At 51.6% G+C, this 26,918-nt stretch overlaps 11 protein-coding genes across 11 annotated transcripts; 5 read left to right on the forward strand and 6 right to left on the reverse strand.

Moving 5' to 3' along the window:
- Nucleotides 1-305: 305 nt before the first annotated feature.
- Nucleotides 306-779, reverse strand: Z519_04827 (uncharacterized protein; the record flags this gene model as incomplete). The annotated part of the gene is made up of 1 exon (XM_016762571.1): nt 306-779. One exon carries the CDS (start codon nt 777-779, stop codon nt 306-308), a length of 474 nt encoding a protein of 157 aa, XP_016621518.1.
- A 1,861-nt stretch (nt 780-2,640) lies between these two features.
- Z519_04828 (uncharacterized protein) lies at nt 2,641-4,273 on the reverse strand (the record flags this gene model as incomplete). Its single annotated transcript, XM_016762572.1, has 8 exons — nt 2,641-2,763; nt 2,819-3,192; nt 3,241-3,309; nt 3,353-3,450; nt 3,497-3,730; nt 3,779-3,922; nt 3,969-4,109; nt 4,164-4,273. 8 exons carry the CDS (start codon nt 4,271-4,273, stop codon nt 2,641-2,643), a joined length of 1,293 nt encoding a protein of 430 aa, XP_016621519.1.
- A 1,923-nt stretch (nt 4,274-6,196) lies between these two features.
- Nucleotides 6,197-6,733, forward strand: Z519_04829 (uncharacterized protein; the record flags this gene model as incomplete). Its single annotated transcript, XM_016762573.1, has 2 exons — nt 6,197-6,245; nt 6,306-6,733. 2 exons carry the CDS (start codon nt 6,197-6,199, stop codon nt 6,731-6,733), a joined length of 477 nt encoding a protein of 158 aa, XP_016621520.1.
- Nucleotides 6,734-7,423: 690 nt separating this feature from the next.
- Z519_04830 (uncharacterized protein) lies at nt 7,424-7,874 on the reverse strand (the record flags this gene model as incomplete). Its single annotated transcript, XM_016762574.1, has 4 exons — nt 7,424-7,522; nt 7,573-7,654; nt 7,713-7,746; nt 7,802-7,874. The coding sequence occupies 4 exons, from the start codon at nt 7,872-7,874 to the stop codon at nt 7,424-7,426; spliced, it is 288 nt and encodes a 95-aa protein (XP_016621521.1).
- A 315-nt stretch (nt 7,875-8,189) lies between these two features.
- Nucleotides 8,190-8,718, forward strand: Z519_04831 (uncharacterized protein; the record flags this gene model as incomplete). The annotated part of the gene is made up of 4 exons (XM_016762575.1): nt 8,190-8,321; nt 8,377-8,392; nt 8,457-8,532; nt 8,628-8,718. The coding sequence occupies 4 exons, from the start codon at nt 8,190-8,192 to the stop codon at nt 8,716-8,718; spliced, it is 315 nt and encodes a 104-aa protein (XP_016621522.1).
- Nucleotides 8,719-9,233: 515 nt separating this feature from the next.
- Nucleotides 9,234-9,789, reverse strand: Z519_04832 (uncharacterized protein; the record flags this gene model as incomplete). Its single annotated transcript, XM_016762576.1, has 2 exons — nt 9,234-9,365; nt 9,457-9,789. The coding sequence occupies 2 exons, from the start codon at nt 9,787-9,789 to the stop codon at nt 9,234-9,236; spliced, it is 465 nt and encodes a 154-aa protein (XP_016621523.1).
- A 362-nt stretch (nt 9,790-10,151) lies between these two features.
- Nucleotides 10,152-14,076, forward strand: Z519_04833 (uncharacterized protein; the record flags this gene model as incomplete). The annotated part of the gene is made up of 3 exons (XM_016762577.1): nt 10,152-10,360; nt 10,408-13,676; nt 13,733-14,076. 3 exons carry the CDS (start codon nt 10,152-10,154, stop codon nt 14,074-14,076), a joined length of 3,822 nt encoding a protein of 1,273 aa, XP_016621524.1.
- A 521-nt stretch (nt 14,077-14,597) lies between these two features.
- Nucleotides 14,598-15,833, reverse strand: Z519_04834 (uncharacterized protein; the record flags this gene model as incomplete). Its single annotated transcript, XM_016762578.1, has 1 exon — nt 14,598-15,833. The coding sequence occupies one exon, from the start codon at nt 15,831-15,833 to the stop codon at nt 14,598-14,600; it is 1,236 nt and encodes a 411-aa protein (XP_016621525.1).
- Nucleotides 15,834-16,770: 937 nt separating this feature from the next.
- Nucleotides 16,771-18,287, forward strand: Z519_04835 (uncharacterized protein; the record flags this gene model as incomplete). The annotated part of the gene is made up of 3 exons (XM_016762579.1): nt 16,771-17,802; nt 17,860-17,970; nt 18,021-18,287. 3 exons carry the CDS (start codon nt 16,771-16,773, stop codon nt 18,285-18,287), a joined length of 1,410 nt encoding a protein of 469 aa, XP_016621526.1.
- An 835-nt stretch (nt 18,288-19,122) lies between these two features.
- Nucleotides 19,123-19,477, reverse strand: Z519_04836 (uncharacterized protein; the record flags this gene model as incomplete). The annotated part of the gene is made up of 3 exons (XM_016762580.1): nt 19,123-19,252; nt 19,313-19,370; nt 19,423-19,477. The coding sequence occupies 3 exons, from the start codon at nt 19,475-19,477 to the stop codon at nt 19,123-19,125; spliced, it is 243 nt and encodes an 80-aa protein (XP_016621527.1).
- A 43-nt stretch (nt 19,478-19,520) lies between these two features.
- Z519_04837 (uncharacterized protein) lies at nt 19,521-26,390 on the forward strand (the record flags this gene model as incomplete). The annotated part of the gene is made up of 3 exons (XM_016762581.1): nt 19,521-22,348; nt 22,400-22,453; nt 22,508-26,390. The coding sequence occupies 3 exons, from the start codon at nt 19,521-19,523 to the stop codon at nt 26,388-26,390; spliced, it is 6,765 nt and encodes a 2,254-aa protein (XP_016621528.1).
- Nucleotides 26,391-26,918: the final 528 nt, after the last annotated feature.

The raw sequence follows: 26,918 nt of genomic DNA on the forward strand, positions 1-26,918 counted from the left end.
GGGAATTTTTACCCCTGCCGCTTTTACAAATATCGGCAAACATGCCTTTATGGGACTTGGTTTAGTCTTGAAACTCGCCATGTTGAACCAAATGATGATGCTGCCTGAGAATAGACGAGAAGAAGAACTGAAATAAAGTGCTACGCGGGAAATACTGCTGCACACCGTGCACATTCATGTCCAGCCACCAGACGAAGCTCCATTTCTATCCCCATTCAGATGCTATTTAGGTACGGACGCCGAGTCAGACATCTAAGGAAGCACTGTCAGGGACCGAACCTCGAGCATCCAATGCGGCATTGGTGCTAAAGACATGCTTTAACATCAAAAACAGTAGGCGGTGGCATTTTGCGTGAGATCAGGGCACACCATTTCGATGTGCTAGCACGGTAGCTTTGGCATGGCGTGCCAAAGCAAACGCAATGCTGAAGATTCGTGGCACTCGCTCCGCTAGCTGCGTTGCTCGTGCGGTTTGCGTTGTCGAGGTAATAAATGTTGCCACCCATGAATGTGGCCTCTGCCGCGGAGTGTGCAGTCTCGTTTTTAGCCAGAAGAGCACCAGCTCCGATCTGCTGTGTAAGAGCCGACGCGAGGGTGAAGAGCCGCAGAGGTCGAAGCCTGTTTGCGGCACTGGTTGTTCCGGTTTGCGCCATCACCATGGCCTCATTGGCTCCCATGAGCTTGAGCTTGCCCACTGCCTCCGAAGTCGTGTTCACGATTGGAAGAATGGCTACCTTGACGTGTCGCACAAGGACGAATGGAACACCGAAGACTTTCATAAGCGGAGGTTCAACGGAGGCTTTTCCTGCGCCGCCCGTGGCGCCTTTGTTCCCTGCCGCTGGTTGGATCCCAACTATTCCCGACCCTGGCAATCCTCTTCCAACACGTACGCTGCCGCCTCCTTTCTTGTCCTCCACGTCAGCACCGGAAGTTCTAGAGGATGTGGCCGGAAATATTGACACATCCCTTTGTTCTCTTCTCCGAGACACATTTCACCAGGTGCGGCTCCACTGATAGGGGGGCCCTTGTCCGCAGGACAGGTTGAGCTGAATAATATCGACCGTGCGAGGACGGCGAAAGCTCTTCGCGGTTGGACCGTACTTGCAGCACCAGAAAAACGCCAGTTACCTGTGGCGAGTCCCGTAATGGGGTTGGATAGCCCAGTACAGGATGCGCCATAGGCGCAACAGGCTCCAGACTGTAGTATGTCCACGGTACGATAAGTACCAGAAGGACAGCAGTTACCCACATCGTCACAGAAGGTCATCCTACCCTGCCAGACACCCCCGCGCTTTGCTAATATTGAAGGGTAGGTGAACTGGTCGCCTCTCGTGGGTGGAGGATGGTTCAGTACTGTCAGCTGATTTGATGTCGAAATTGGGTGGCGTGGTTGAGTCGTATGTATTGGACTTGTTATATTAGTGAGACCGATGGCTGGAAAACACAAGACCAGAAGGGTCAAAGATGAAAGAAGAGCTTTCATGATGCCAAGTTCTTTGGTCTTGTTTTTGGACACCGTAGATTTGGTTGGAAGAAATCGAATATACCAGAAACAGTTGGGACCCTTTCATAAAGGAAATACAGGCATCACAACACTGCCTGGAGGAGCTTCCCTTTTCCGTTTCCCCATGCCTCTGTCGCTGAAGGGGAATACCCTTTTAAGTAGTCACTCATGTGAACGGCCTGTTTGCTCTTCACCGAGGTCGTTTGGAAGGCAACCACAAATGGGGTGGACACGGACACCACCCATGGGGAATTAGGTAGGGCAAAACAGAGAGAAGGGTATGTGTCAGAGATTCCCAGAGACCACACGTGACCTATATCTCATGAGTAGGTGTTCCGGGTGATTATAGAGGAAGTTCTGAAGAAGTGGTGATGATGATGAGAAACGAATGATCAGGTTGACAGACGAGCAAATTTCGTTCCGAGCATTGTCTTGCTCTAAGCTTGGAGGACTCTCTCACAAACAGGCATGATTCATCAATGAAATGGTCAACTCTCCAGGCGAGGGTGCGACATCCGCAATGTCTGAAGGGTTTGTTCCCAGCCAGCGTCTATGGAAAGGAAATTCAGCAGGACCTGTGAGGCCGTGAATGATCACAATCCTTTATGTTTGTCTCATGCTGTTTGGTCCGAGCTGAGGACTTGGGTATTCTCAAAAGTGACACCCTGAGTATTCTTCGAAGCCATTGTGGTGGTGTTCGTACTGGGTGCCGAGCCCTGTGAGAAGACTAGTTCAGCTTGCATTCTGAGGGGAGCCTTCTCAGCCGTGTTGTCATCTCAATAGTGGAAGTGTAAAATAAAGGGGCCAGTGGCCATACCTTCGGTGCAGCTGTTCCTTTGTCTTTGGCGCACTGGTAGCCCACGGGTCGGACTCTTTCGTATGAGTGCAATCTGGTGAAAGCCCCGTTATGGATGTTCGCAGCCATTATTTCAAGTCAGTGTAGACGTTGTGAATGGTCTTCGATCCAAGTATGTACCGAACGAGGTTTGAGGTGCTCAAGTCGGAGATGTTGGAAGATGTGGGTATCTTCTCGAACTCTACTCGGCTGAGAGCCGGCTTTGTATAAGATAGATTCTCAAAGTGGCCTGACTGCCTCATGCGTCATTAGTGTGACGCTGCAATTGGTCCTGCTTGGCTCAGAATATCGCCAGTGCACTGTTTTGAAGTAGCTTTGGTCCCGCAACCGCAGCGAGTTCTGCAGCCATGCCTTTCACGGTATCGGGGTCGTCTATTTTCCAATCTTCCCAGTCTCGAAGATCCTAGAACATGGTTAATAGCATGCTCAAGTGGAGTTGTGGACTGGAAACCTTGTACCTCTAACTCAATCAACGTATTCCCTACAAGGAGACGCCAGTGGTCGAGATCAAGACGGTTCACCTCATCTTTCGTCAGCACGCCGGGTATCTCGTAATCAAACAAGGATCCCTCGGGTATTTCTGCGTCTTCTTCATCGCTCGGCGCTTCATCGAATTCTAGGTCGTGTTCATCGTCAAACATTCTTCCTCTCTCCTTTGTGGTTTTAGGAGCAGTGCTGCGATCCGAGCTTGCTGTCGCTACTGCCTGTTGTGTGATACTCTCTGCGGCATCCACTCCATGTGATCGATCATGAGACGGAGAGAAGTATTTTCTTTTGTCCAACTCCTGGCGGTACTTGTCATCGAAAAGATTCCATTCAAAGCTTTCCGGGTCTAACGAGTTGTCAGTGTATATATAAGCATAAAATCATGTTGGCATACCCAGTATATAGGTCGGAGTGAAAGTAGCTTTGTATCGCATCTTGTTGCACGAGTGGATGTAGTAGCCTGCTTGCGGTGAGCAAAGGAAGATGCTAGGAAGCTCTCAATATACCCATGTAATAGTATTCATAACCGGCCTCTACTGCAAGTGATATCTCTCGAAGAGCACTCATCTTTCCAAGGTCCCAACGCTCGTATTCAGGATCATAGCTTCCGAATGAGTACTGTACTCTGAAGCGAGAGAACAAAAACTTACAACAGATAGACTGAGCTGACAGCATGCGGCAAAAGATCGAGAACTCCCACAGCAATCAGCCTCCCGTCGAGGCGATAGCACTGGTGGTACGAACCCAGTTTCAGTGTCTTGCCACCAATCTTGAGAATCTTCCGGTCAAGACCAGTGCAAAGAAACCGCTTGAAGTCAGGTTCTTTCCATCGGGAGGCAGGGTCTTTGTGTATTTGCAACTGATATTTTAGGAAGATATCGTATCTGGCGCATGTGAGACGTATACAGCAAGCTCACGCTATGATTACTCACTTCTCCTTCGTGAAACTGTCGCCTTCAAGATTGACTTCGAAATTATGAGCAGGTTCGATCGGAACGCCAGTCTTTTTGCTCACTGGACGCTTAATATTGTCATATTCCGCTTTGTGGACCGAGATAGACAGGTCAAATTTGTCCCTGAAACGACGTTTTTCCCTGTGAATATTAGCTGCATATCTGCAACCAGATGGTTCCGACTTGCTCTCGCGATTGTGGGCATAGCATGGCAGCTTTTCTTCTGTACTCTGGGCCGAGCACGAAGTCATTCCATCGGTTGATCGCCCGTCGTTGGTCTTTCCTGGCCTGGAAATCTGACGCCTTTAGACTGTGGATATCAGCGGACCTCACCATATTGTTTCTGTTGCAAAATGTCCCGTACCGTAGGGTGTAGTGGGGACAACATGACCGCAAGAGATCAGGTTTGTAATAGAGTGAGCCTGATCTCCTCCAGCCCCTGTCCACCAGGTATTGGTAGTGGTCGACTCGCATATTGTCACACGACAGGTAATACGAGGAGCCTGCAATTCAGATAAGACGTCCGCAGAAGCAAACATGGACAGGGGGTCTGTGTGGCAACTGCGCCGGGGGCAATGGGAGGATGATGACCTACTGCCTGTGGCATTCTTGCAATATCCACACCAATTTTTTCTCTGATAGCCTGATCACAGTCAGAGTCAATCATATGCTCGACGCAAGAAGCCAGCCTTGCTGAACAGGTGTACAGGATAGAATGATGGACCGATTCATGCGGGCCGAGCCATGCCATGATCTTTGCGTAGGGCTAGGGTCAGATGTGTGTCTCAAAAGCCACTTACCGAGAGGCTTCAGAAGTGAGATTTCGTTTGTCATGATTAACCGTAGGCACTAGTGAACCCCTGGTCAGGCCGAAGAAGGAATATCTGGAGTTTCTCATCACACGAGTGCCTTGTGTGGACAGTTAGACCTCCAGCAAGGTCAATGACGGCTCTCCTGGCCCAATATGATGTCACCTGACCCCGAGCGGTAGATAGACTGGCAGGCAATGACAAGTCCCATTAATGTCCGCTGTCCAGACAATCCGTATCGACGGCATCAACGGAGCAAGCCAGCAGCCGGAGAACCCACGGTCATATCCAGGCGGCACTCCCAGTGGAACTCGCTCGTGGGATATGCACACAACGGGCTCAAGGTAGCCAATTGAGGATGCTCTGGCAGCGTCCGGCGTGCTGGACCTTGAAGGCTGGGACGCAACGCAACGCAACACAGCAAGTCGTCCAGGAGAGAGACCCCCACTTACTGCCTGAATCTTGGGCGCTCGCGTGAGCAGTCTGAGGAGGGGCACCGTTAGCTTCGAGGCGAACTTCGAGGTGCTAGGATGAGCGGTGTTAAAGGGCGATCAAGCCGAGGAACCGTATCTGGAGCGTCAAGGCAAGCAGAAAAGGTGGTTAGGAAGGACGAGGACTGGGGTCGAGTATCAGAATTTTAGACCAGTATAAACGTGAAGACGGGCACGTGTATGTTCGTCGTGTGCTTCGATTCGGGGGGGGGGAATGGCGTGGAAGCGGTGGAAGTGGACACGGAAGCGTTTTGGATGACATGGGCCAACGAGCCAGCGAAGAGAAATGCGAGGGAACAGGGCAAGGAACCACTGCATGGGCCGCAGCGAGTCGAGCGAACCAGATGTGCTGGAACCTTGCAATTAGTCGGTGGGCAAGCTTCTGATGCCGTTTTGGAAGCCAAATAAAACACCAAAAATCCCACTCGACCGTGAGCGAGAGTGTGGTAGTCTGTCTCCTGCTGCAGTCTCCCTAGTCTCAGCAGTCATGAGGCGTTGGCGGATTGAGCAATGATGAAGAAGGCAGAGGAATGGGAACATGGAACATGGAACATGGGAACAATGAAGTGGTGGTGGGAGACTGCGATTCGCCTGCGCCCACCAGCTTGCCTGCGCCCAGGTCAGGAAATCGCCGCTACTGATGTTTTTTTCGTGCTCCCCCATGTGTGTCCACCCACTATGGCACTATGCACCTGCACCTCCGAGAGTCACTACCAAAAAAACTAAACTTGCCCAAAGGCTACATAACTATGGCTGCTCCCTTTCTCAGAATGCTCTGCACGTCAACCTCGTTCCCTCAGCCCCGTGCCACACGGGACTGAAGGCATCCCTCATTCATGCGCTGTATCGCACCCTCTGCTATCGTCACCATGGGTCATCTTTGATCCCTTCGTCCTCTCTTCCTAGAGACTGAACCTCGCCCGCCTTGCACTGGAGCAGCTCGACAGTGTTCCCACGTGCCCTCCCTTCACCGTCTCTTTTCACGTTCGCTTCTGCCCTCTGCTAGCCCAGAACTACCTCAGAGAAAGCCGTGACCAAAGTCTTTCCTTAACTTCTGGTCTGTGGCCGTCCGCCCAGGCCCGACGGTTTCCACCACCATGGCCAAAGAAATGTCCATGACCTCTCGCACCGGCACAGCGAACCAACGTATGTGTGCCCACTGCTTTGTTTTGCCTCCTTGCATTTCACGGGCTTATTGTGTCTCAGGCTATGGAACCAAGGGCGAGAGACTGGTCGCCGGCGTTGTCCCCCTGTCTGCAGACAAGACCCGAGTTCTACTGATCCAGTCCTCCCGCCGGAATGGCTGGGTCCTTCCCAAAGGCGGCTGGGAACTGGACGAGGCTTCGGCGTCAGTTGCCGCTGTCCGAGAGGCGTGGGAGGAAGCTGGGATCATTTGCAAGGTCGAAAGAGACCTAGGTCACATTCCGGATACGAGACCAACAACTGCCGTCACGAAACACGCGCCTAAAGCAAGTTACCACTTCTTTGAAGCCATCGTGACTGAGGAAAAAGACAATTGGCCCGAGAAAAACAAGAGATCTAGGCAATGGTATGCTTATGCACAAGCAGTTCAGCTGTTGAACTCCCGGCCCGAGTTGTTGGAAGCGTTGAGGAGGAGTTCGGTCAAGAAATGAAAGAAATGGATGAACTGCGGTGTCTAGAGAGCATACATCGACGCCGGATAGAGAAAGACCCAAGAGGAGTCTTTCGGAAGATGACGGCTATGCGGCTTCATCATTGTCTCACTGCTATGTTGGTCCTGACAGGCGATCTGGTGGACAACAGCAGGTTTTGGGTGGTTGGCATTGAGAGCGTTAGCTCAAGCATCGAATAGAAGAATCCAGAGCTCACATGAGCAACTGCATCTGGTGCTGTGACGCACCGGCCCTTTGGATCAAGGGCGACATATGCAGCGGTGAACTGGCAAAACAGGACCATGGGCCTCACATTGCCCTCAAAATGATAGCGTGAATCTCACTTGGGACATTGAGCTCAGCACCATCTGTCCATGAACCAATGGAAATTTTGCCCATCAGCACGATATGAGTGTTCTGGTTGTTCTTGAGCTGACGAATGTAAGTGGACATTTCCGGCGCCCAATGCACAGGTCTCTGCGGTGCATGATACACACAGATTCAGATGCAGTAGAAGGATACATTGGTCAATGTACCTAGCTGTATGGGATGGAGTCGTGTGTTGGCCGCCGCTGGATTCATCCGGGTCTATGTACAATATCCATGCCATCTTGAGCTTGCCATGGGAACTCCGCAACTGCAGGCCGCTTCTTTCTCTCCCATCTGCGTCACGATAACCCATTCATGTGCCTAATGCTCCAAGTCGACAGGGAAGTTTCCAGCTTCACGTTGATCGTCCCATCTATGGATCCAGGAGCTAGGGCACAATGATCGATACGCCAAATAGAACTGCGACAGGTCAGCGCTGGCCTCCCACTCTAGTGCTCCTGTACATGTACCTGTCTACATGGCTTGAAGTCTTCGCCCTTTGCAAGGATGCACTTGTGATAGTCGACGTAGTTTTGCCAGCAGTGCTTTGTCCTATGATCTCCATGGTTAGGCTGTTGGATGTCTTCGGCCGGTATGGAAGGGAACGTACTGGTTCTGGTTAGGGAAGCGGGCGTCGTATCCAGCTATAGCAACGTCAGCGCGACCTTCAAAGCAGTGATGGAAATGAATTCTTCGTACCAGTAACGAACTTGAAGGGCTTGGTGACGTTTCCACCGAGCTCATCGGCGTCGGGAGTCTCGATATGAGTCATCTTGGCGGAGAAAAGAATCTTTTCGTGGCCGCGGTGGAATGCAAAAAGGAAGCTCGAGTGCTGAGGTTGAGTTGAAAAGGGAAGCTTCAGAGGGGAGGTTGTCACCTGAGGCCTTGCAGCGAGTTGAAAGTCGGAGGTTTCAAAAGCTACTAAGACGCAACCTGCGTGGCCTGACTCTGATTGGCTCCTTTTCTACGGAGAGCTTGGGAGCAACTTCACCTGCGACTCCAACGTCACTTCTTTCCGTTGTTGCAAAGATCATTCTCTTCAGCTCGGCTTCCACCTCTCCACTCCGCCTACCATTACACGGCAAGGATGAACACTGCAAGACTCTTGAGGCTTCAGCCTCTTCGGTCGGTCGGCTTGAGGCAAGCTGCCTTCCGTCAATCCGCCCAGAAACAGACTGCCAGGCCGTTCCATAACACCCGCACCAGGTTCAGAACAAAGGTGAGCAAGATGATTTCCTGAACTCTGGGATGACGATGCTAACCAACTCTAACAGGAGGATGACCAAAGCGGTAAGAGGGCCTGACCTATACGAAGTACACCTTGAAGGAAGCAATTGACACTGACACATCCCAGCACACACCATCACCCAAAGAATCCGCATGCTGAAGAGAATCCCTCCGGAACTGCTTCCCCTCGGTGTTGTCATTTCGTACGTATATCCATCCCCGCCGAATATAAAAATACAAAATACAAGACAAGAACATTGGGTCGGGAGACGAATGCTGACCTGTTTGCTCTCCTTAGCTTCGCCTTGTTCGCTGCTTGCTTTGCCATGGGCAGGAAGCTCATGACCGACAGGACCCTTCGCTTGCAGAGATCCTCCCAGAAACATTAAGAAGGCAATGGTGATATCTTGGGTGATATCTTGGGTCCATATCAGCAAATGCACACATGAACGGGAGAAAATCGTGAAGTCCTAAATTGCCGAGAATGGAATTGATTCCAAGCGGGGACGTGTATATAAGCATTACAGTCTGAAGGAAATTGACAGTCTTTTCAGAGACTTGTTGACACACCGCGTTGGTCTTTCCCCCAGCATTGTTTTGCCCAACAGCTCCACTGTTGCCAGAATGATCCAGCTTCTCTATCCCGCCTCTCCACCCATTCCTTTCTCCAACTCCGTTTTGCAGACAGTCCTGAGCCCTTCATCAACTTAGAACGGCAGAACTCAATGTTAGAGGCAGTGACTGCCTTCCTTTTCCAGCTTCTCATGGAAAGTGACTGTTTTCCCGAACATGATTTAGGCGCCATAAGTGTGTATGCCGAAGTGCCTAGTCATGGCTGGATGCTGTTGTTTTGGAGTCTATCCAACACGGCATAGTGTTGATTCCATCCGAATCATGGCTTTGCTCACTCGGGCTTGGGCCCAGCAACATCGAGACCCTCCAATCCGTCCATGGGATCCGGCGGCCTTACGTTCTTCGCATTTTCGACAGCAGCTTTATCTTCGTTCGCTGTGCCATATTTCGCGAGATAGTCCTCCTTAATGACAAAAGATTAGAACTGGTCCCTCGTCGATATGCAAAGCAAACACGCAAGAAACAATCGTTCGAAACATCCTAGTTAGACTCACTTGTTCCCAAATAGCAGTTGTGCTTCCCAACCCAACTTCACCAGTCTCCTTTCTGTCCGGTTTTGCCATGGCCACTTTAATCACACGTCCGTAGAGTTCGCTCTGATCCATATTGTCGATGGCTTCCTTTGCATCAGCCGCATCTTCGAACTCGACATATCCAAAACCACGATGCAGATCTGTCGAAGACGGCGCCTCTGGCTTGGGTAGAGTGATGTCCGCTATTTCACCAAACGGCACGAAAGCCTCTGAGAGAGTCGCAGCAGTCACAAGTGTCGTGTCAAGTCCACCGACGTAGATTGTACTGTTTGGGTGGGTTGATCCCTCCGCCATCCTCGTGCTGTTTGATTCTACACGGAGGCTGAAGGTTGAAAAACGTGGTAAACCGAGGTCACGTGGGTTGATATCTGGCCTTGCTGTGCGGAGTTTCAACGTGGAGAGGGCAAGGAGGGCCAGGGATGACGCTGGGAGGCCACTAACCGTTTTGCAGCCCCCAAACTCGTCTGGACAAACGGTGTCCAGATCTGAGAGTCGAAATATCCAGATTGAATGATGAGAACAGCTGCTTGCTGAGTCCTGCTCCATCTGTCCATCTGTTCTCTCGGAGTCATTTTCTTCTCTGCTGCATGACTTAGCCTTTCTTCGCTCCCTTTACCTTCTCTTTCTCCCTCTACCAGCACTGCACCACATCCGTCATGGTGCGCCTTAGGGAAATTCCACGCACAGCGGCCTTCGCGTGGTCTCCCGATGCGCCATCTTCTTGGATCGCAACCGGCACAAAATCAGGTGCTGTCGACGTCGACTTTAGTAATGAGACTTGTCTAGAACTTTGGGATCTGGGATTGGAGAATGGGGAACAGAATCAGGAATTGCAGCCCTCCGTCATGCTGCCTACTGAGACGGGGTATGTGATTCTACCCGTTACCAACGCACATGCTAAACGAGAGATAGCTTTCACGATCTAGCCTGGACGCCTGCTCAGGTTGGACACAAGAGAGGGATTATTGCCGGAGCCTTCGACAATGGATCGCTAGGCCTGTGGGACGCGGATAAGGCCGTAACGAACACTGTGGAAGCCTCAATCTTCACCCACAAAATACATAGCGGAGCAATCAAGGCCCTACAATTCAATCCCAAGATACAGAATTTCCTCGCCACGGGTGGCGCCAAGGGGGAATTGTTCATTTCAGACCTGAACCACCTCGACACCCCCATACGACTCGGAAGCACTGCTGCTCGAGCCGATGACATCGACTGCCTCGACTGGAACAAGAGAGTCTCAAATATCCTCGTCACAGGGAGCAGTGGGGGTTTCGTGACAGTATGGGATATGAAAACAAGGAAAGAGAGCTTGACGCTCAACAACTTCCAGCGAAAGCCGGCCAGTGCTATTGCTTGGGACCCTGAAAAGCCCACGCGGCTGATTACTGCTGTGCCACTGGAGCAAGAACCCGTTATCTTGGTTTGGGATCTCAGAAATTCGAACGCTCCGGAGAAGGTGCTCCGTGGGCATGACTCAGGAGTTCTTTCAGTTGCCTGGTGCCCTCAAGACCACGACCTCTTGCTGTCGTGTGGAAAAGACAACAGAACGATTCTGTGGAATCCCCAGACTGGAGAGGAATATGGTGACTATCCCGTTGTAACGAATTGGACTTTCCAGACTAGGTGGAATCCTCATAACCCGAACATGTTTGCGACTGCCTCCTTTGATGGCAAACTGCAGATCCAAACCTTACAGAACACGAATCCGAGCAGCACACAGACAGACCAGAGTCAGGCTGCCGACGGAGAAGACTTCTTCTCGAAGGCTCAGACACAACCTCAGACTTCATCATTCTCTCTTCTCAAAGCACCCAAGTGGCTGGAGCGACCGGTTTCCGTATCTTTTGGCTTTGGTGGAAGAATCATCAGCGTTAAACAAGCGGACCCCGAAAAATCGAGGGCTTCACAGATCTGCATCAGCAAATTCGAGGTTGATTCGAATGTTGGGAGCGCGACGGAAACTTTCGAGAAAGCCATTCAGTCAGGAGATCTCACCAGCTTGTGTGAAGATCGTGTTGCAACTGCAAGGACCGAGGAGGAGAAGGCTGACTGGAAGGTTATTGAGACTCTGGTATCCAAAAACCCCAGAGCAGAGCTTGTGAAATATCTAGGCTTTGAAGACGCAGCTGAAGACAGCGCAAACGGTGTTGGAGAGCAGCGCCCAGGGGATGAGGCTTCTGAAGAGCAAAAAGCCCCAGTCAACGGCGCCTCAAAAGCCCACAAACGTTTCCAATCCATTTTCGCAAGCTCAGCCGACGGAGACTTCCTAGCGGAATTGGCCGCTACGAAGGGTACCAGGACCAACAATCCATTCCAGATCTACACAGGATCGGAGTCTCAAGCTGACCGCAAGATCACAAGAGCTTTGATTTTGGGACAGTTTGAGAAAGCTCTGGACGTATGTTTGCAGGAGAACAGAATGTCGGATGCTTTCATGATTGCCATCTGCGGCGGTGAAGCCTGCATTAAGAAAGCGCAAGAAGCATATCTCGCGAAACAATCTAGTGGACCAAACTACCTCCGTCTTCTCGCCTCGGTCGTTGGCAAAAATCTATGGGATACAGTCCACAATGCCGATCTGGCGAACTGGAAGGAAGTCATGGCTACACTGTGCACTTTTGCTGACGAACAAGAGTTTCCAGATCTTTGCGAAGCACTTGGAGACAGGATTGAGGAACAGATGGATGATCTTTCTTCAGTTTCTCGGAAAGATGCTTCGTTCTGCTTCTTAGCTGGTTCCAAGTTGGAGAAGGTGGTCACCATCTGGATTCAAGAGCTCAGAGAGCATGAGGAGGCTGGAGCCTCGGAAGCGGACGCATCTTCTGCATTTTCCCTGCATGCCCGCGGTCTCCAAGATTTCATAGAAAAAGTTACCATCTTCCGACAAGTGGTGAATTTCAAGGATGAAGAGCTTTCCAAGACTGGGGAGTGGAAGCTGGAAGCTCTGTACGGCAAATACCTGGAATATGCTGACATTGTGGCTGGATCGGGCCAGCTCGATGTTGCTCAGAAATATCTCGATCTTCTTCCAGCAAACTATCCAGGGGCGGATGTCGCAAGAGGCCGGATTCAACAGGCAAGGAAGAAGACAGTCGCTCCACCTACTATTCCGCAAACGACATCCACAACGACGAGAAACAAGCCCTTGCCAGGCACGTCACAATTTCAGCCTCCGACAACTGCATTTACTCCTCCAACTCCTCAGGTCTCAACTCCTTATGGCGCAAGCAACCTGCAACCGAGCAACCCCTATGCGCCTCTCACAACTAGCAGTGCACCATCAAATCCATATGCACCCGTTGGCGGTGGGTATCAACCTCCACAACAAATGAGAATGACTCCCGGCCCTACTCCCGGCCCATACGGCATTCCGCAGGCAAATCCTATCCAACCACCTCCGAGATATAATCAATCTCCTGCTATCCCTCCTCCATCTCAGGACAAAGGCATGTCCAATTGGAATGATATTCCGGAGGGTTTTGTCAAGCCTCCCACTTCGAGAAGAGGAACACCCAGCGTTCCTCCACAGCCTGCTCAAAACCCATTCAGTCCACCGCCGGGACAGATAACTTCTCTTCCCCCCGCCCCGCCATTTGGTTCAAGGCAGAGATCGTCGCCAGTTCCTCCTCCACCCAAAGGGACGGGTCCACCTCCCCGAGTGACGTCTCCTCTAGGTGGTCAACCATCTTTTGAGCGACCTCCATCAGCAAGCAATCCTTACGCACCGTCGACTTTGACATCTCCTCCAATCGGGCAAAATATTACGTCACCGATTCCGAGAGGTCCATCTCCATACAACGCTCCCCCTTCTCACGCTCCTACCGCCCCCAATAGATATGCGCCAGTAACGGGGACTCAGCATACGACGGCGCCAACTACACGCCCATCTATCGCACCACCCCCCCAAAGTTCATCCTACCAAGCGCCTCCTCCTCCCACGAATCCCTATGCCCCAACCCATCAATCACAACCGACTCGGCAAACGAGCTATGGTCCACCACAGCCAACGCAGACACCACAGTCAGCTACGGCGCCGCCGATACCAACACCACAGCAGCAGTTCATCTCTTCCGGTCCGCCTCCCACAGCCAGCGGTTCTGCCCCACAAAGGCCACCCTCCAGGCCTGGCACCGCGGGTTCAAATAAAGCGTCCGCTACTCCTCCGGCGCGGAAATATCGTGAGTTGAAAATCTATCCTTTACCCGCTTGTCGAAGCTGACCAGTTTCTGTACAGCCAAAGGCGATCGGACGCACATTTCTCCCTCCGCGCAACCGATCTACACCATTCTCTCGTCCGAGATGTCCCGCGTCAAAGCCCGAGCTCCACAATCGTTTAAAGCACAAGTCGTCGACACCGAGAAACGACTTGATATCCTCTTCGACCATCTGAACAATGAGGATCTGCTGAAGCCAGACACGGTTGCTCAACTGGTTGAGTTGGCTCAGGCCCTGGAGGGAAGGGACTTTGTCAAGGCGCAGGAGATTCAGATGGATGTGCATACCAACAAAGTGGAGGAGTGTGGACACTGGATGGTGGGTGTGAAGAGGCTGGTGGGAATGTGTAGGGCCACACCTTAAGGGCAGCTGACAGCTCTTGCGGGACCTTGAAAAAGGGGCATTCCCTCGGACAAGACAAGCGTTCTGGGCGGGGAGACGGAGCATTTGCATGAACATGAAGCATGAAGCATGAACACGACTTCCACGGCCAGAGGGTAGGTAGAATAGTGTCGATTTGCGTCAACGAGAGCGCAATGCTGCTGGGATGCACGACTGACTGTATTCCGGAGCAAGCGACCATGATTCTCACTCAGCTCTGAGTATTGCAACGTATGTAGAGCCCGTGTGCCCCATGCACGAGCCGCTCATAGAGGAATGATAAGATTGAGAAGAAAGGAAAAAATGGCTGATTGAAGACATTGCTACCGAGGAAGCTGTTCTTGTCAAACACACGCTAATTGTGAAATACTGTTCGGTGACGGTCAACGCCTTTGAAAATCTTCAACCATTGGGAGCTCCAACATTATTTGTATCTAGAGTTCATGTATCACCCTTCATGGGACCTACTCCTTTCACAATCCATTGCGGCTGCTCGAAGGTGCTCATCTGGTCGGCAACGTGAATGGCTGTGCCGGCCTCGCCGTGGGAAAATTCCTCGAACTGAGCAAGGCGCCTTTCAACGCACGGATCTCGTTCTTGAACTTCGCGGTCTCACTGATTTGCTTCTTTTGTTTATTATCTGCACCTGTCGCCGCCGATGACCCCGGTCCGCTGTAGCTGGTGAATGACCCCACGAACTCAACCTGAAAAGGGTTGTGACTTGCTTCAAGTTTATCGATGACGGCCTGGAAGCCACTCATGGATTCTTTTAGGCGATCTTGGGAATAGCTACTGTTTTGGGAGTTCAGCAGAGAGTAGAGGGTGGAGTGCAGGGAGCGCAAGCGCGAAGACTGTGAGGTTGTGGGATCTTGTGAGGACAGATACTCGTTGCCCCGGAAGGAGGAGAGGGACATAGACCGAGATGGCCGAGGAGATGTTTGTGTTGCGACGTCGCGGTGGAAAAGTTCCGTTGGGTCTGAATCCGTGGATTCGACATCATCGTCATCTTGGGCTTTTTGTTGTTGGAGGATTGCGCTGCTCGGAATGTAGGGAACGTGGGATACCGTGGATTCAAGCTTCTTGTTAAACGTTTCAAGGTCTGCTTTTGCCGTTTCGGCAAGGTCGTGGCGAGCTTCGGTTAGGGATTCGAGCATGGGCTGTACGATGTATTTGCTTGCGGCCCATGTCAGGGCGGATACGCCAGCGAATACGTAGGCTGCGTGAGCAAGGCGTTCGAAAGTAACCAACGGAGGCGGCTTTTGGGGTTTGAGCAAGAATTCGGGATAGGTGATGATCGGAGGAACATCTCGCTTCTGCGTGACTGTTATAGATTGTGGTGTCGCCTCTTCACTGGGTGGGTTTGACGCTGTCTCCGTTTCCTGTCCCTTTGACGCCGGCGACTGACTGCTGTCATGTATTGTCTTCAGTTCGGAGGAGTCGTTGGGGATTGGCGGAGAGTGCGAGGGTTCAGGGCCAAGGATCTTTTCTATATCTTCTGCTTGCAGACCTTTCTTCTGTAAGAATGCGACTTTGCGTTCACGAGGAGCGCCTCGTATCGATTGGTCTTCGAGGAACTTCTGGGCTTGCTCAAGAAGAGGTCGTTCTGACGACGGCGAAGGTCGTTCTGTGCTGTGATCTGGAGGTTGGATGTCGGACGATGTGCGCCCGTCTGTTGGTTCCGACTTGTATTGTTGCTGCCATGAGGGAATGGAAGGACTCTTGGAATCTTGGTCGGCCATATTGTAGCGATGGGAAATCTATCGCAATGGTTGGACTGGGAGAATAGAGAACGCGACCGTTTCACTTGGTTCACAAACGAAATGGTGCTGGGTGAGAATGCCAGCCTCGGCTCATTTGACATGACGGCGCAGGTGCGGAAGTCGCAGGGCTGGAGGGCACCAGCCACATCCGCCACAATTGTGGTCCCGTGGGAACAGCCACAGCAACCATCCATTTCCCGCGCATCATTCGAAAGTTTTCACATCAAGGGTTGGTTACTTATGTATTTCTGGATTTGAGCAAGTTTGGCAGTCATATTTATCGTCAAAGCATTTATTTGAGCACGTGTGAAATCGAAGGCATCGATGCTAGAATTAGGGATAGCCACCAAGCACGAAAATACGACCTCTGACGCGAGAACTCCACGACAATCCAGGCCAGACACAGACCAGCGACAGCGGAGAGCCTAGGCATTTAGCCGAGCCTGGAACCTCAGGAAAAAAATGACAGATAGAAGCCGACGCGTGCGACGCCAGATTAGTGAGGCCACTGAGGACTTTACAGAAGACTCAGACCTGGGCAGCGGTGAAGATTATGATCCAAGAAGATCCGACTCAATGAGGCGAGCAGGCAGATATGAGTAAGTGCCAGTTTCTGGTTTGGTTACAACGACATCTGCGGATGTTTCAATTGCCGGCGATTTCTGGATGAAGAAGCTCGTGTCTTGTCACATTGGCGTTCAGTGAGGTTGGAACTCGCCACCAGCAACATGAGATGAGAGCAGTGTTCAAGACAAAAGTGAATGTCTGCTCTGATCACTGTCAATCCCCATTCAATCGAATCATCGCCTATCTCACCTGTTCAATCTCCTCTTTCTGTAACTGTTACATCAACCAGAAATCTTCATCGAGCTTTCCCTCAGACAGGAAAAAACAGCCTCTAAGCCTGTCATCCATCATGCCTTTCATTACCTTGTGCTATACACTTCGTCTTGATGCAAGAGCTAATCAGACTTTCAGATCTTCGGCAGCGTCGACCCCAGCGTCGTCCCGACCACGCCGATCGGGGGCATCGACTACTGCGAGCAATGTCTCTTCCGCCACGGTTCAGCGCGGATCTAGCTCTGCAGATGATCGACGACAAAGCCTCAAATTGACCGTCAAGGCTCCTCCAAGCAAGTTGCGAGAAGTCATGCGGGCCAATGAAGTGGATTCGCTTCATGACACCCTGGGTGGAGGCAAAGTCCTCAACGCGCCTCGAAGTAGTCGACGTACTGCCGTGGCTGCAAGGGCCAGCGCTCGGGGTAGTAGACGACCGACATATGCAGAGTACGGTGAGAGCGACATTGAAGATGAAGAGGAAGACGAGGAAGAGGAAGAGGAGGAGGAAGAGGAAGAAGAGGAAGAGGAGCCCAACGACTTCGACCAGCTCGGTGCTGAGCCTGAGGGGGGCACTGATGATGAAGACGTGGAAATGGAAGACGCACCTCCGCCTCCGCCTCCGCCTCCACCTAGGCGTCATGCTCCGCCCAAACCGCCAAAGATAACGTTGAAGCCCCCTGCCAAAGGGGACAGCAAATCATCAGCCAAGCCCAAGCTTATCGTCACTCCCGCCAAGGTTGGCCCTCTCAAATCCGTCGAGGAGCAAGAGATGGAGGATGAATCAGAAGATGAGTCGGTCGAGGATGATGATGAGGTCGGCAATTCATCCGAGCTCTCTGATGAGGAAGAGGAACCCACAATAAACGTGCACGACGAAGACGCCGAGGGTGAGGAAGAAGAGATTGTGGTCGAAGAAGACGCACCGGTCGAAGATGAAGAACTCGACGAGGAAGACGAAGATGAGGATGAGCTTGACGACAGCAGCGACGAGACACCTGCTTCTGGGGCCGCCACTCCCGACCCGACCAGAATGACGAAGAGGCAAAGGGGCAGGCCAGAGGATCAAGGTTCTCTGATGGCGTTGGATATGGCACCGCAGCAGCGAAAGGTATGGCGCAAAAGGATATCGGCCGTCAGTCCTGGTGCTCACCACTAACTGGTTTAGTTCTTCACGGATGAGGAAAAAGCAATGAAGAAGGACGAACACGCTAGAAAGCGAAAAGAACTGACCAAGCGCAAAGTCCAGGAGGAGAAGACGGCCGCCTTGAATAGATTGGTATGCGGATGCCCTTAGTTCCTTCATACCTCGCGCTAACCGCCGTTCAGCTCAAACCTCAAGTTTCTAAGGCGCGAGGTGCCGCTCCAAAACCAGAGACTTTGGCCGCTGCTGCGGCTGCCGCAGCAGCAGCAGGATCACCATTCGAAGAGGAAGACCTCCCACAGAGGGCCAATCCAATCTATACCAGATGGGTCAGTACGCAAGATGGTATGAGATTGGGCGTACCAGAAGAATGGTTAGGAAAGAAAGTCGGCCGCTACTTTGGACCTCCGCTGCCACCCAACGGCAATGTCCTTATTCAAGAGATCGAATAATGGCCGATCGCGGTACATTCACCCCGTGCTCACCTAACAACTTCTAGAGACGTGGAAGTATAGAAGAAACCGAGTTACTCAGAAATGGAAAGAAAGCCTCATGGTCTGAAACGTCCGCGAATCCCACAGAATTACGACCATCTTCCTAACCCCAAGTATCTAGCTATAAGATTGCAGCAGCTCTTAGCATACAATTTTCAAGTCAGCAGCGATCTAATCATACGTTAAGGATACCACACTGCTATGCATCAGCGGCCCCATCGTACCAGCTGCAGTTGTCACAACGATGTTGGAAGACATTATGCCTTCAGCTCAGAGAGTCTTTTCTCTTTCCCGTCCTTGAAGCCACCTCGGTGCCACCCGGTCCATGATTGGGCGGGCAACTTTTGTTCCTCATACAACAATATCCACCAGGATCCATATCCTAACAGTGCTTCCAACAATCATTGACTCGCTGAATCACAGTAGACTCAGGCGTCTTGCACAAGCAAGGTGACCCCCTCCCAATCCTTCCAGAGCCTCCTGACCAGGCATCTGAATGCGTTACCAGACCGCGGTGCAATTCTGGTGCCTAACAGTCCTCAAATGTTGCGTTGTCGATCTTCTAAGGGCGTGTAACTTGGAGACTGCATACTGCGAGTGCTCTAGTTATGAAACACATCCCCCATTGATCATACAATGCAGCCTCTCACTGTTGAAAGGTGGTTGATGGGGAGGGAGCTGCTCGCAATTGTAGGTTCCGTGTTAACCCTACGGCCCTATCCCGTTCCGATGCAGCACTATTCCCACAGCTCTTGCAGTCAACATCTTATTCGGAGTCGACAGTGAGCGCCTGTCACCTGGGCGTAGCTTTGTCACTCATTCGCACGTGCTTCAGCGTGCTTCGGTCTGACGAGATCGTATTGTCGCTTGCCTGTGCGTGGATTTCGATCATGTTCGGTCCAAGCTCCGAAGCAGCCCGCTCCCTATTTTCAAAGTGATAGCATCAGCACCTGTCCCAGTTGTCACCGGAAACATGGACCAACTCTTCCTTCAGCTTCTCCAATTCTCGGGCTTCAAAGGCAGGCTTGAAGGTCATGTAACCTATAGAAGATTTTAGTGATGATCGATGTGCAGCGTAGAGATATAGTGTTACCATTGAGCACACCAAACCCAATGACTAGGGCCCAACCGGCTATTCGATAACTCATTTCTGTCCACCCGAATGGCCCTTTATCGGATACTGACTCTGAAATGTCGCATGAGTTCAAAGGGTTTGCGAGAGTCTTAAAGTCACGGGACCAATCGGAAGAGATTCCGCGGCTGGCCTTGGCGCTGTTCACCATTTGCAGCCTCGGCGCGTCCGTGACGCTCAAGACGCGACTCAAAAAAAACCAGCAACCCCTCACCGATACCGACAATTTCTGGCCTGTGTTCACGGGAAGATCATGGAATGCAGTAGCGATGGTAAACTGGAGGGAGCGTGGCTATGTACCAGACTCTGACGACGATGATGAAGCGGAAGAAGAGGGAGGAGGCAGTCTCAACATCGACCATACCCGCGGGACAACTTCCAAGACCGGCGCAGTTAATGTGCAGGCTTCGGTGAAACAAGCCATTGTGAAGGAAAGTGACACTGTCCCAGGTGACGACGACGATCCGACAAAGCAAAGCAGCAACAAATCTGACAACCATGGCGCGCATCACCACCCTGGACCGACCCGCACAAACGGGGTGCAGCATGATTCTCAAAGTGGCCATCTGATATCGTCGCAGGCCTCTGACTCCCATTTGAATTCGACTGCTGCGAAGCTCGAAGCTGAAATCAAGAGATGTCTGCGGACCGTGCATGATGTTCTTGGCTCCGTGGACTCTGGCATCAACAGCGACACTGACAGCCCTCTGTCTTCGGTCCCCTCGTCAGTGCGTACTTCACCCTTCAAAAGTCAGTCAGGGCAATCGCGGCCAGCTGCACTTACCGAGGTGGCGATAGATCAGACCTCCGCTGACAATAGATTGTCGCCGGGTCCATCTGCTGACGCCTCACGGAGACGATGCTTTAGACCTCGTGCTCCAATCCAACTTCATCCCTACGCAATTGAGGATGCTAGGTATAGACAAACTTGGAAAGATCGGGGCTTGCACCCTGTTCGCGCACCAGACCCGCCTTCACATCTGCGAGAAAGTGCCAAGGACGAATCCCAGGGCAGCACAGCATATGAAAGCAGCCAAGCCGACCATTCGGATAGTCAGGTTCGACGCTTAAGTCCTGCACCAGAGCCAGGGTATGATGATTCCCAGGTAACTGGAAATGATGAATCTCAAAGCCCGATACGTGGGACACGTCTCCGGATATATCCTCTTGTGTCTGATTCCGACAATGATGATGATCTTCCGGACTTGTCGGACATACTCAAAGGCAGAACTGCGACCTCTTCCATTTCGAAACTGAAGAGGCCCAAGCGTGCGCCAGTGTCACAGTCACCAAGATTAATTGACGAATTTCCCATCCATGATCTTCTCGACGATGGCATAGCTGTCAGGAATGCATCCAAACATGGTAGCGCAAGTTCCATAATTCCACTTTCCCCGCCTCGATCTGGTGGTGGACAATATTCGCAAGTCGGTGAGGTGAACAACAATGCAGAAGCATCAATAGGGAATAGTACACCCGTGCTGCTCCCAACTCCCTTGGTCTCTTCAGACAAGCGGGCTTCGAAGAGGAGGTTCAGCGAAACCCTCAGTTTTTCTGATTCAGAGACCGACGTCATCAGTATCAGTGACGATTTATCAGCGCCATCTGAGTTAGAAGAGAGTATGGAGGATGGATTTCGCGGTATCCGACAAATGCGTCGCAAAATGAAGGGAGTCTTGCCGGCATCCTGGCTAACGTTGGATATGAAGCAGCAACGGAAGGACAATCGTGGTCCTCGAAACCGACCCCAGTCCCCCGTCAAGAGGACTTTAGAGAAAGGGATAGCTCAACACGTCTCGTCCTCTGGAGGAAGAGCTAAAGGTCATATTTTGAGTGCTGATGTCGCCGATTTGGAAGCTTCGTCAGAGAGCCAGCCAACTAGCCCTGCCAGCGATGAAATGAGAGGGGTCGAATACGAAGGGCCCGGGCCATTTGAGGACGATGTCATTGAAGATAATACCATCGATGCTATGCTGGCTCCTCGACAGAGAAGGTCGTATGCTGGACAGAAACAGCAGCGATTGAAAGTTGTTTGGTCCAGGAAGAACACCTCCGAAGGTAGCGAGAGCGTTACTGGTCCAAGGTCATCCTCTCGACGCCAGAGAATGGCTGCTGCCTCTGGATCAAATAATGAGGCGCGGCCGCGCAAGAAGATCAAGAGGAAGCAAAGAAAGCCGCAAATGACGATTTTGGACGCTCCTGGTTTCGGGGAGAAAGAGGTACCACTGTTTTTAAGGATTGCATCGAGACGCACTACCCAGAGTTCGGCACGGAAGCAGGACCCATCAAAGAAGTTTTTCAGGCTGGCAACAATGAGAGATACGGAGGATGTGAATGAAGGGATGAGGAGTTGGAGAGGCCATCGAAATCAGGCAGATCATTCTGTCAAACCCAGCGACATTGCCAAAGCCGCAACCCCCTTATTGGCTCAGCCGCACAGTGTCGACGACATAACGTTTGAAAATACTGCCGCTCCAACACGTACTCCTAACAACGACATTTACTTTTCAGACCCTCGCCTCAAATCTTTGAAGCAAACCACTAGAGCCATACTCGAGCGCATTCACAATCATCAAAGTCGGTCTCGCTCATTGCGAGACGAATCTATTGCTCCCTCAATTGATCGTCGTTCCGCGATTCTCGACTATTTCAAGCCTCGAGCGACGCGTCGTAGTCATCTCAACGCGCGTGAGCCGATTCCAACCCTTCAGCAGAACAGAGAGAAGCCTGAAGAACCGGCACTCGCGCCTACGAATCCTTTCACAATCGAAAAACGTGTTCCCCAAGCAGCACGACAGAGACAAAAGCGACCTCGTCAGAACCTTCCACAGAAAGCTTGTACAGAATCTTCAATTCAAGCAACCCTTCCCATGGCGCAACCTGTAGAGTGCGTTCCTCGCAACGATCCACAACAGGTTGATGCTGACTCAAGCTCCAGAAATCAAGACCTCTCTCCACCCTCTCCACCACTCCCCCAATCACGTCCTCCAAAGTAAGTATTTCTTTCATCAGCCATGAACCCAGAGAGACTAAGTTCTGAAACTAGGAAGCAACGTCCCATCGCGCTCAGCACGCGTTTCGCCAATGGATTCGATCAACATGATGTCCTGTGTCTTCAGACTTTGAAATTAGACGATGACAACGACATTATCTCCTATGCCATTCAATACCCTCCAGGAACAAGCTCCTGGCGAGATACGCCATTTCCCCATGACTCTACGTCTGTCCGCGTTCGTTTGCTAGACGCCACATTGTCCTCTATGGCTGATACCACTCGACTGTTCCAACCACAATGGTCCCAGAGCTCAATTACCACTCCCAAGTCGCAACGCACGCTCCGCGCCACCGGTTGGTCCACAGAAGTTGAAAGCATCATTCGAGACGCTTTTCAAGAAATCTTCGAGATCATCTGCGGCGCTATTGCCACGTCTGACGCCACACCAGATGAACAAGCGCGTCTGTTGAGTCAGGCTGCGGAGTCGGTCGAAACCATAATCACTTACGCCAATGAGAGCCTCTCCTTCTCAAATAACCAAGAGTTGGAAGCCTTCATCCACTTAACATCGAAGTCGATTGAAAATCTATGGCAGGCCATCGCTATATGCAACACCGCCACAAGCAAACCGCATGTCTCGCAGGCTTTAAAGGTCCTGAATGGTTTTCTCATTCTAGGATATCAAATCTATCAATGTACCAAAATCACGGGCTTTCCAGAAACAATTCGCGGCAAGACCTCGAAAACTTGGAAGAACATTGCCAGCCTTGCATGGGAACTTGCTTTCCGGAAACAAAACGTCGCTCAGCTCTTCTGTTACATCGCTGCTCAGCTCGAGAGTGACTCTGTACTAGATGGGCATCAATTCACACCCACAACGGAAATCGAGACAGTCTTCCTGATACACCGCCTCGGCCCTCACCAAGAGTGGAATATCTACTTAGAAAACATCCTCTCTACCCATGGCAAAGCGGGGATGGTTTGGGAGTCTCAAGCTGAGTCACTCGCTTTCACGGTTGTCGTACTTGGCTGCATCCTTTCCATCGTTGGACTGCATGGACTCACAACACATTCCGATGCCAGCTCCGCGAGCTCTCTGGGCTGCTCTCTTCTTCGTCTACTTCCGACTTACGTGTCAGAATTTCTCAAGTTTTTTGTCGAGAAAAGGGCGAGTTACAGCATGCGATTCAAAGCCAAAATACACCAAGTAAGGAAGCTGGAGCGATTCGGTCTGGTCATTTTTCGATGGTGTTTCGTCTTCGCACGAAATTTTCAAATCGACACCGCCGACAGTTTGCTAAAGCAGATGTTCAAGTACTATTCGGACAAGACAAACAACATGCTTGAACTCTTTGCGTCGAATCTTTCGGATGGGGTGCCTCCATTCGTCGATCATCTGACGCGTCCCGAACAACTAGTCCTGGAGGCTACCGACACAGACTTCCACATTTTCCTGAAGCTCACGGCCATCACTTTGGCGGCCCAACCTCTAGCAGACTACGAGACTGAAGAGCATGTTCGAAAACTGGCACTTCGCAAACGCTCTCTCTTGTTCATCTTGTTACCTAATAAGGGCCGCGACAATCTAGATGACAATGCAATGCTCGTCGATGAAGACTACCCACTACCAGACCTTGACCTCGCTGCAATATCAAACCGATACACCCTTTTCACGACGCTGTATCACTATGCACCTATCGGGTTCAAACCAGAGTTATCACAGATTAGAGACTACATCGACTTTCCTACAGCTCATGATGCTGTCCGCAAAGTCATTGTACGATGTTGGGAAAATGTCGCCAACTCGGCACTCTCCCGGGCCACAGGTCAAGCTGCAGGTCGTGTGGAGCTCCTAGAGCTAGGACAGTGGCTTCTGAGCATGTTCTTCTCCATGCGCGATAAGCTGTCGCGGATTCCAAATATCGACAATAGCATGCATGAGGACGAGAAACGTATTCATCGAGCCAATCGAAACACTACGGTTGACTGCATCCTCAATATTGCAAAGCGGTATGCTACAGCGATTGATCTCTGTGCCAATCAAGATCAGGTTTCGTGCCTCCTCACTCGTGAAGAGGTGAATAGTCTGACTGTTTCATGCTACTCTAAACAAGGTCTTGGTGATATTGTGGTCAGCGGAATCTTCGACCTCTTCACGTCCTATCTCAAGAAAGTCGGAAATGTTAACGACGAAATACGTTCTCTTATGCGAGACATTCGTGGCGTGCTTGTTGACCAGCTTAACCGTGGCGATCCTCCAGACGATGTTTTGTTGATGTCTTTGACCGACACCTGGTTTGCCATCGGAAAGCTGATGATAGACGGTGGCTACTATCACGGGGATCAGTTTCTGACCGCTCGGTCTCAATTGTCCTTTCCACAAATTGCCGACACCGAAATCGCGAGGCAATGTCAAGTGTTGCTACTGAGCAAAATTGCAACGGATAGGAACGTCATTTTGGCTAATCCCTGTCCTTTCGTCTCCACCTGGTTGCGGTCAATGTTAAAGCCGGAAACGATGATCAAGTTCGAACACCGCCTGACGAACCAGCTGATGGAAAGCATTCCAGATGCGTTCAGTCTTGATGAGCTACGTCGAACCATTTCAAACGGCGCCTCTTCGTTCTTCTTTGACCGGTCTGATATCATCAAATATCGCTTCTCAATCGTCGACCATGTTATCCGCTATGCCTGCAGCGTTCAAAATGATGCCGATCCACCTTCTAGCGCAAAGCTCACTAAACATCAATGGGATGAATTGATGACGAAGATCGAGAGGGCTATGAAGCAAACATGGGAACAACTCGATGGGGCAGCAAGGCCAGAATGGACCATCTTCATGCAGAAAGTAATATTCCGACTCAGCATGTACAAGAGCCCAGGCTTCGCAATCGACCCATGGTTCCTTAATCTAGATCAGAAAGGATTCGAGGACAAGGTCTTCTTTCTTGAGCGCCTCTTTATTCGTCTATTGGATGGGAATCGACGTGACCGCTGTGACACCGAGTACATGGCCACGGTCTTGCGCACAGCTTGCGAAATGGCATGGGATAGTGACAAGGAAGAGCAATTCTTCCAGCATCTGGTCGGGTTGTTTGCTGCCAACGACCCGAGCTACGTGGATAACGATGGCAAGTTCCTACTCGACATTGCATCGCAATTGGACTTCATGAAGGCAGTCTTCCCGGCATACATTGAGCGAGCACTCAACGACACTCTGCCCGCGATGCTTTTCGCTGTGCCCATCCTTCGCGCAGCCGCAGCAATCCTGATGAGACTGGAACTGCGTGTTGACCTCGAGGATCAATCGCATATGGAATCGTTCGCAGAGCTCATCGTTGCCTTGATGGAAGCAACAGTCACAGCAATGCGAGATGCCAGCTGCGGGCCTCTGTTCAAACACGGCTGGGAGATCGAAACAATCTGCCATCTCGGCCATCTCTGCTGGCTTGGCTGTAGCCGGTGGGCTCACCTCCATCGACTCTTTCCCTGCTCCGGCGCTATCTTCTCCTTGCAGGCATACGTGCAAGCGTATGCTTACTACGCTTACGAATGGATCTGCACTGCTGCAGATCTCGAGGATGGCGCCCGGCCCTCGGACCCAGAGCTCTGGGCGAAATACCGCATGAGCGCCGATAGGGCGAGGGAAGACTTCGGCTTCGAGCTGCCGGAGCTGGCCCTCCCAGAGCACATCAGTGCTCTCAAGGACTTTGCCGCAGATGACCTCGAGTGGTCGGGTCGAAACGACTGGCACCGGCGCGAGTTTACGACGTGGGGGCCCGTCTGGGTGTTTGCGCGGCCAGGGTTGAAGCCGGCGATGAAGCAATCGCGCCATGCGGTCCAAGACAACTCCATGATAAATGGAGTCAGGGCGGTGTTGGCGTCGCTGGAGCAGGCGTTGACCCTTTTGGGGGTCCTGGAAGAGGAGTTGTGAGCGGCGGGGGCGGTCGTGGTGTGCTGGTTTTTTATCCTTCCTTTTTGTTAGAGTAGAACGACTCAATCAAGCAAGTCAGAGTAACGTTTGGTTCCACGTCCGCGCTGTTCTCGATCGTGTTCTTTTGCATGGACGTCCACCGTCATCCCATCGTAGTGGTCGGCACCTAGTTAGACGGGTTTCGATGACACGTTCCGCACAGCCGAGGAGTCATGTGCTCGTCAAAGACAATACATACTGACCTAGAAATAGCAAGACAAGCGCCGGCGGTCTAAAGGAGTAAGAGAGTCTCAATGCTAATCAACAGCTTGTTTTTGATCCCGCCGATGGATTCTGGATCTGCACCTTTGACGACGTGTCACAGTCCTGGTCGTAAGTACCTCGTATGGTTGCCCCAATAATTTATGACCTTTCGCGCTGGTGAATCTGACGGCCAGTTTTAGAACCCCAGCCTCGTCCGGCCTCGTCAGGGGCGAAGCGAGGCTGGACGAGGCTGCATTAGGCGAATCGTTGCTGGGCAACTCCCGG

Source organism: Cladophialophora bantiana (genome assembly GCF_000835475.1).
Source record: "Cladophialophora bantiana CBS 173.52 unplaced genomic scaffold supercont1.6, whole genome shotgun sequence".
Taxonomy (NCBI): domain Eukaryota; kingdom Fungi; phylum Ascomycota; class Eurotiomycetes; order Chaetothyriales; family Herpotrichiellaceae; genus Cladophialophora; species Cladophialophora bantiana.